Source organism: Eimeria necatrix, genomic scaffold (assembly GCF_000499385.1).
Source record: "Eimeria necatrix Houghton genomic scaffold, Enh_scaff838, whole genome shotgun sequence".
Taxonomy (NCBI): Eukaryota; Apicomplexa; class Conoidasida; order Eucoccidiorida; family Eimeriidae; genus Eimeria; species Eimeria necatrix.
Window position 1 is genome coordinate 1 of NW_013654646.1, and position 8088 is coordinate 8088.

The 8088-nt window shown below is 62.4% G+C and overlaps 2 protein-coding genes across 2 annotated transcripts; both read right to left on the reverse strand.

Moving 5' to 3' along the window:
• Positions 1-420: 420 nt before the first annotated feature.
• On the reverse strand, positions 421-3705 carry ENH_00078800 (hypothetical protein, conserved; the record flags this gene model as incomplete). Its single annotated transcript, XM_013583147.1, has 1 exon — positions 421-3705. The coding sequence occupies one exon, from the start codon at positions 3703-3705 to the stop codon at positions 421-423; it is 3285 nt and encodes a 1094-aa protein (XP_013438601.1).
• Positions 3706-6389: 2684 nt separating this feature from the next.
• On the reverse strand, positions 6390-7864 carry ENH_00078810 (hypothetical protein; the record flags this gene model as incomplete). The annotated part of the gene is made up of 6 exons (XM_013583148.1): positions 6390-6543; positions 6783-6854; positions 7081-7128; positions 7294-7337; positions 7690-7795; positions 7830-7864. 6 exons carry the CDS (start codon positions 7862-7864, stop codon positions 6390-6392), a joined length of 459 nt encoding a protein of 152 aa, XP_013438602.1.
• Positions 7865-8088: the final 224 nt, after the last annotated feature.

An 8088-nucleotide genomic window follows, 5' to 3' on the forward strand; every position in this document is an offset into this window, starting at 1 on the left:
CAGGGGGGCGGGCGGGGGGATTGCGGGCGGGCTTTCGGGCGGCCTCGCTCCGTGTTCATCGCCGGCTAGCTCGCTGGCTAGCTAGCCAACTACCCAGCTAGCTGGCTAGCTAGCTAGCTAGCTAGCTAGCTAGCTAGCTAGCCAGCTCCCCAGCTAGCTGGCTAGCTAGCTAGCTAGGCACCTAGCAACCCATCTAGCTCCCTAGCTAGCTGCCTAGCTGCCTGCCCATCTAGCTGCCTAGCTAGCTGCCTATCTAGCTAGCTGCCTAGCTGCCTAGCTAGCTAGCTAGCTGGCTAGCCGTGTGGCTACCTGCCTACCTATATGCGCATCTACCTGCCCTCTCTCTGCCTAGCTAGCTAGCTGCACAGCTAGCTAGCTAGCCAGCCAGCCAGCTAGCCAGCTAGCTAGCTAGCTAGCTAGCTAGCTGCGTACCTGCTGGGCGCTGGCGTTGTGGGGGGCAATGACTTCCCTCCACATGGCTGTTGCTGCGGGGTCGCCGCTGAGGTAGCCCTTGAGCTGCAGCAGCAAACCGGAGTTTCGGATTTGAAGACAAAGGCTGTAGACGGAGTGGCCGGAGCCGCGGAAGCCTTTGCTGCTGCTGCTGCTGCTGCTGCTGCTGCTGCTGCTGTCGCCGTAGCAGGGCGGGTACAGCAGCGCCGGAGGGCCTGCTGTCAGCCGCTGCAGCAAAGACAGCAGCTCCCGCACGAACAGCAGGCAGTAGTAGTCCGTGCCGAGCCTGGCCTTCAGCAGCTCCAGCGCGCTGCTGCTGCTGCTGCTGCTGCTGCTGCTGCTGCTGCTGCTGCTGCTGCTGGTGGTTTCGCCGTCGCAGGGGCTGAGCGCGCCGCCCCACTCCCCGCCGCCCTGCTGCTGCTGCTGCTGCTGCTGCTGCTGCTGCTGCTGCGCTGCTGCTGCCTGCGACAGCAAACTTATTATGGAGTGGCCGTTGGCAGCTAAAAGACACTGCAGCTGCGCAAGAGAGGCCTCGTCCATATATCTCGTCAAAGCCACATCCCGCAGGTACATCAGCCGGTAGTGCAGGTGCACGTGCTGCACGAACTGCTCGTGCTGCTGCTGCTGCTGCTGCTGCTGCTGCTGCTGCTGCTGCTGCTGCTCGCCGCTGCTGCTGCCGCTGCTGCTGCTGCCGCTGCTGCTGCTGCTGCTGCTGCTGCTGCTGCTGCTGCTGCTGCTGCTGCTGCTGCTGCTGAGGACCTCGTGGAACTGGACGCGGCGGAAGAAGGCGGTGTGGGGCAGGGCCATTTGCTGCGAAGCAATTTCTTTTTCATGTTCTAAACAAGTTAAAACTTCAAACCAAAATTCGTCGGAGAGAAAAACTTCCAAAGTCTCCAACTGCCCCGCCCAGGCCACCAGCATTTTCCGCACCACCAGCGCCATTTGCTGCAGCGCCTCTGCTGCTGCTGCTGCGCTCATTGCTTCCGCGCCCGCTGCTGCTGCGTCTGCTGCTGCGTCTGCTGCTGCGTCTGCTGCTGCTGCTGCTGCTGCAGCCGAGTCGGCAGCAGCAGCAGCTGCTGCTGCTGCTGCGGCTTCGTGCCCGTCCGTTTCCGGCGCTGCCGGCTCCCTCCCGGGGCTGCTCCCCCCGCCGCCGCCGCCGCCGCCGCTGCTGCTGCTGCTGCTGCTGCTGCTGCTGCTGCTGCTGCTGCTGCCGGCAGCTGCGAGGAGGCGGCGCATGAGGGCGAAGAAGCTGCGGAGCCACACGCGGCTGCGGATGTCTTGCTGCGCCTCCTGGCTGCGGTGGGGGTGCTGCAGCAAATAGTCCAGCTTCTGGGCCAGCAGCGGCAGCGCAGCAGCAGAGGGGGCCCCCAGGACCCGGGGCCCCCTGGGGGCCCCCTCCCTGCCTGCTGCTGCTGCTGCTGCTGCTGCGGGCCAGCCCGCGGCGCCCCCCTCCGCCTCGCCCTCAGCAGCAGCAGCAGCAGCAGCAGCAGCAGCAGCAGCAGCAGCAGCACGGCCGCCAGCCTCCGACTCGAAAGCCTCTTCTTCTTCTTCTTCTTCGTCACTTAAACTCCCCGAAAGAGCCTCGGGGGCCAACAGCGAAATATAAGACCAAAGAGCGAAGCAGCCGTGGGCGTGTTGGAAGGAGAGGGCTCGGAAGCTGTCGCTGCTGCTGTCGCTGCTGCTGCTGCTGCTGCTGCTGCTGCTGCTGCTGCTGCTGCTGCGGCGCTCCTGCCAGGTGATGATGCTGTCTTTCTGGTGCTGGTAAAGCCCGTTGCTGCGGATTTCCGAGTCCACCACGAGCGCGCCCGAGGCCTCTTCCCGCACCACCAGCCTGCTGCCCGTTGCTGCTGCTGCTGCTGCTGCTGCTGCTGCTGCTGCTGCTGCTGCTGGCGGCTCCGGCAGCTCCGGGCTGCTGCCGTCCACCACATAAAAGTGACCTGTCCCGCGGTCCAGCCAATTGCCAGTCTCCCCGTCGACTTCGTAGAGCTTTACTCTCCTGCACTGCAGCGGCAGCCCGTTCACGGGGTGCACCACTTGCTGCTGCTGCTGCTGCTGCTGCTGCTGCTGCTGCTGCTGCTGCTGCGGGGGGGGAGGCGCAGCAGCAGCGGGGGGCTCCGGCGAAGGCGCGGGGCCCACGCGCTCCCCGGACACGCCCTCCGCCTCCTCCTGCAGGTGCAGCAGCAGCGGCTTCTTCCGCCGCTGCTGCTGCTGCTGCTGCTGCTGCTGCATGCGGCGGCTGTGCTGCTGCAGCCGCGCCTGCTGCAGCAGCGGCAAAAAGACCCCGTTTATGTAAGTTTGAATTTCCTCCGAAGATGACAGCAAAGCCACTCGCGTCTGCAGCCGCTCGTCGCAGCTGCTGCTCATGTTCACCTGCAGTTCGCTCTCCGGCAGCGCTGCTGCTGCTGCTGCTGCTGCTGCTGCTGCTGCTGCTGCGGCTGCTGCTGCGGGGGCGGCTGCAGCGGCTGGCGCCGCGCCCTCAGACCCACTCAAGGCTGCGTCGCACGCCCCACCAGCTGCTGCTGCACCTTCTACGGATGCAGCACCATCTGCTGCTGCTGCTGCTGCTGCTGCTGCTGCTGCTGCTTCCTGTGCGCTGGCTTCTGCTGCTCTGCTGTCTTCGGACGCTTCTGCTGCTGCTGCTGCTGCTGCTGCTCCGGACTCTGCTGCTGCTTCAGGAGACGCGACAGCCCGCTGGCCCGAGGCCTCAGTCCCAGCCACTCCTTCGCCTCCCCCGCACTGAGACTCTGCTGCTGCTGCTGCTGCTGCTGCTGCTGCTGCTGCTGCTGCTGCTGCTGCTGCTGCTGCTGCTGCGGCTGCTTCCTCTGGGGACTCCGCAGCTCTCGGCGGCTCTTCCGAAGAGGCAGCCACGACCCCCGCCGCTGCTGCTGCTGCCTCATTTGCTGCTGCGGCAGGAGACTTGGGGTCTGCTGCTGCTGCTGCTGCTGCTGCTGCTGCAGCTTGCTCGTGGGGCTCCTTGACATGCTTTGCTGCAGCTTCTGCTGCTCCTGCTGCTTCAGTGGGCTCCCCATCTGCAGCAGCACCTCCAGCAGCAGCTGCTGCAGCTGCTCCAGAGTCTGGAGACACAGCACAGTGGCCCTCGACCTTTCCTGAAGGCGAGGCTTGCCTCTTCTGCTGCTTTTGCTGCTGCTGCTGCTGCTGCTGTTGCTGCTGCTGCTGCTGCTGCGGCTGCTCAGCTGCATCCTGTTCCCTGGACTCAGGGGACCCTGCCGACTGAGTACAACCCGTGCGCTCCATGTCTGCTCTGCTGCTGCTGCTGCTGCTGCTGCTGCTGCTGCTGCTGATGCTGCCGCTGCTGCTTGGGCCAGCGGCACCACACTTGCTAATGCTGCTGCTGCTGCTGCTGCTGCTGCTGCTGCGTACAGTGCAGCAGCAACCTTCGTAGCCAGGTGAGCAGATTATGCGGCAGTGACGGGGAGCTTGTTGAGTGTGCGGCAGCTGCTGCTGCTGCTGCAGCTGCTGCTGCTGCTGCTGCTGCTGCTGCTGCTGCGGGCTTCACTGTTCTCTAGGGCAAGGCCCCGGGGGGCCCCGCGGGTCATGGGCCTCTGCGCGCCCGCTGGGGGGCCCCCAAGCCCCTGCAAGAAAGTGAAGGCAGCAGAAAGTGCTGCTGGAAGCAGCAGCAGCAGCAGCAGCAGCAGCAGCAGCAGCAGCAGCAGGGCCTAGAGGGGCATAGCTGCTGCTGCGGCGAGCGAGGGGCCAGGGGGCCTGCGGGGAGCCCTGGAAGTTGCTGCTGGAGGCCGCGGCCGAGGGTGTAGGGTTTGCAGCCGCTTAGGGTTTAGGGTTTAGGGTTTAGGGTTTAGGGCTTGGCTTCCCTGTCTCGGCGCTGCATTGGAAGGGGCACTGAAGAAGGAGCTGAAGCCTTAAGGAGGCAGCTGCGGGCGCCTAAATGCAGACGGAGTAGGGTTTAGGGTTTGGTGATTAGGGTTTAGGGTCTAGGGTTTAGGGTTTAGGGTTTAGGGTTAATCCCGCGGCCGCATGCGCCAGCGGCGGGCCAACAGCCCCGAAAGCCCCCCAGGCGCCTCACTTTAGGGTTTACACTTTCGAAAATAAAAAAAGTGAAGAAGAAAATACAGTGGAGGCTGCAAGAGCCTGCGAAGCGGGGTGTATGTACACCTGGGAAACCCCAACTCGAGCTGCGAAACCCTCAGGGCTTTTTCCGCCCCCTTTGCTCCCGCGACTGAGCCCATTAAAAGACAAAAAGAATTTAAAACTCTTTTTAAACACTCAGACCCCAAATTGCTGCCTCTTGAGGTGTACGTACACCCCAACTCACGCGACGCCACTCCAAAACCCGCTGCGCCCAGCTGTACGTACACCCCAGACACGCCCCAACCCCCAGACCCACTTAGCACCCGCGCTGGGGCCCAGCAACGCCTGGGGGCCCTTCGGGGCCCCCAGGGGGCCCCCGGGGGCCCTCACCAGCCCCCAGGGGCCCCCAGGGGCCCCCAGGGGCCACAAGGGGCTTCCCGGGGGCCCCCTGGAACCACCAGGGGCCCCAACAGGGGCCCCCAGGGGGCCCCAGCGCTGCTCTGTTCGCAGGCGCATGCAGGGGGCCCCTGGGCATCCACCTGAAGAGGGCTGAAGCCCCTGAGGGGGCCCCTAGAGAGGGCCCACAAAGGGGCCCCTCTAGGGGCCCCTTCATCTCCTTATTTGCTGCTAGAAAGCCCCTGTGTCTCCTCTTTAGTTTCTGGGGCCCCCTATATCTCCTTATTTGCTGCTGGGGGCCCCTGTGGCTCCAAATTTGCTGCTGGGGGGCCCCCTGTGTCTCCTGATTTGCTGCTGGGGGCCCCTGTGGCTCCTAATTTGCTGCTGGGGGCCCCCCTGTGTCCCCTAATTTGCTGCTGGGGGGCCCCCTGTCTCTCTTAATTTGCTGCTGGGGGCCCCTGGGGCTCTTTATTTGCTGCTAGTGCCTCCTTTTACTTGGCTGGCTGCTGCAAGTCACCGTGCCCCGCTGCTGCTGCTGCTGCTGCTGCTGCTGCTGCTGCTGCTGCCTGGCTGCTGCAGCAAACTGGCCGTGCGCACTGCAGCTAGCTAGCGCTGGGCGCTCTAGCTAGCTCCAGCTAGCCACAGCCATTCACTGGCCGTGGCTAGCTGCAGCCAGTTGTTCCTAGAGCTTCAGCTAGCTGTAAATGGCTCTAGCATGCTCAAGCTAGCTGTAGGTAGCTGCGGCTAGCCACAACTAGCTGCAGGTAGCTGCAGCTAGCCACAGCTAGCTGCAGCTAGCCACAGCTAGCTGGGCGCCGCCTCTTAACAAAAAGGCAGAGACGCCGAGCTTCAGGTGTACGTACACCCCAAGGTGGGGCTGAGGCCTGAAACTGCTCCCTGTCTGTACACCCCACACCACTCCTCCTGCCCAGCGCTGCTGCTGCTGCTGCTGCTGCTGCTGCTGCAGGGCTATGTAGCTGCTGCTGCCACAGTGCTATGTGGGTGCTGCTGCTGCAGCGCTATGTGGCTGCTGCTGTTGCACCGTTACATAAGTATATATGGCTGCTGCTGCTGCCACAGTGCTATGTGGCTGCTGCTGCTGTAACGCTACATGGCTGCTGCTGCTGCAGGGCTATGCTACTGCTGCTGCTGCAGCGCTGCGAAGCTGCTGCTGCTGCTGCTGCTGCAGAGCCGCGAAGCTGCTGCTGCTGCTGCAGCAGCAAATAAATGAGCCTTCACCTACGCTGCGTGCCTCTGGCCTTAGCTGTTGCTGCTAGCTGGAGTTCCTTGTGTTTCTTTTAATTAAATTCTCCTTTATTTTAATTTCTTTTTTTGTTATTTTAGTTTATTTTTCTTTTTTTAATTTATTTTGTCTCTTTTTCCCCCTTTTTGTCTCTGTGGCTCCTTCGGCGCAGCTCTGCTGCTGCTGCTGCTGCTGCGCTGCAGCAGCCACTGAGAGCAAAAAGCAGCAAAAGAAGAGACTGTTAAAAAACAAGTCAGCAGCAAATAGCTGCCAGCGGGGCGGCCGCTGCCCCGACTCTGCGCTGCCGCTGCTGCTGCTGCCACTGCAGCAGCAGCAGCGGCAGCAGCAGCAAAAGGGGGCGGCCGAGCAAACGCCTAGTCGTCCATGCGCATATGCGACCTGCAGCAGCAGCAGCAGCAGCAGCAGCACAAGCAGTTGCTGCTCCTGAGGCTTGCTTGTTCTGAGACTTTGGGAAGCGGCAGCAGCAGCTCCAATAAGGGAAGCAGCAGCAGCAGCAGCAGCAACAGCAACAGTGGGGGGGTTGAGGTACACGTAAGCAGCAGCATCCACAACCAGGCTAGCGGCGGCAGCAGCAGCAGCAGATGCAGCAGCAGCAGCAGCAGCAGCAGCAGCCGGGCTTTCGTACAGCATGTAGGTTTCAGAAGGCTGTATGTGGTCCATGCGGATGACCTGCTCGTCCAAGTTGGCAGCACTCAGAGCTGCAGACAAACCGCAGCAGCAGCAGCAGCAGCAGCAGCAGTAGCAGCAAGAGCTCACGCAGCAGCAGCACCGCCTGTAGCTGGCGCAGCAGCAGCAGCAGTGACTGCTGGAGCAGCATATGCAGCTGCAATAACAGGCGCAGCAGCAGTAACTCGAGCAGCAGCAGCAGCAATAACTGGCGCAGCAGCAGCAACGACAGCAGCAGCAGCAGGAACGTTACTTACCAGCAGCTATTTTGGCCTGACGCCGGTCCCACAGCTGCAGCACGAGCCCTGCAGCAGCACAAGCAGCAGCACCCCACCAAGCATAGTACCCTACAACAGAAGCAGCAGCTGCAGCAGCAGCAGCAGCAGCTGCAGCAACCACATCAGAGTCTTTCCGATCAGCAGATGCGCTTCAGCAGCAGCAGCAGCAGCAGCAGCAGCAGCAAGACCGACCTTTTTCTTTTTCCCACAGAACTTCTGTCCCTAGCGGCTGCACTCTGAGTGAAGCAGACACAAGGCATAATCAAGGCAACAGCTGCAGCAGCTGCTGCAGCAGGAGCAGCCGCTGCTGCTGCTGCTCTACAGCAGCTGCAGCACCGGCAGCAGCAGCAGCGCGCCCTCCACCGACGATTCACTTTGTGGGCCCACACAGGCAATGGCAGCTGCACCAGCAGCAGCTTTGCTGCAGCAATAGCAAGAGCAGCAGCACGAGCAGCAGCAGCAGCAAGAGCAGCAGCAGCAGCTCGAGCAGCAGCTCGAGCAGCAGCAGCAGCAAGAGCAGCAGCAGCAGCTCGAGCAGCAGCAGCAGCTCGAGCAGCAGCAGCAGCTCGAGCAGCAGCAGCAGCGTACAGGGGGTTGAAGAGCAGCAGCCTGGCGGTCTCGAAGAAGAAGACAGGAAGAGGCTCGAGGCCTCTTTTTTGTTTTTCTTCTTTTCGCAAAAAACTTTTTATTTGATCTGCAACAAAGCAGCAGCCACCAGGTGTACATACACCTCAGCGCCTCCTGCGCTGCGCCATTTTGCCATCCGCCCAGCCTCTGTTGCAGCAGCAGCAGCAGCAGCAGCAGCAGCAGCAGCACAGCCCCTCGCAGCAACAGCGCAGCCATTAGCAGCAGCAGCAGCACATCCCCTTGCAGCAGCAGCGAAGCCCTTAGCAGCAGCAGCACCAGCAGCACAAACCCCGCAGCAACAGTGCAGCCCTTATCCTCATCGCCTTCATCATCCTCAGCAGCAGCAGCAGCAGCAGCATG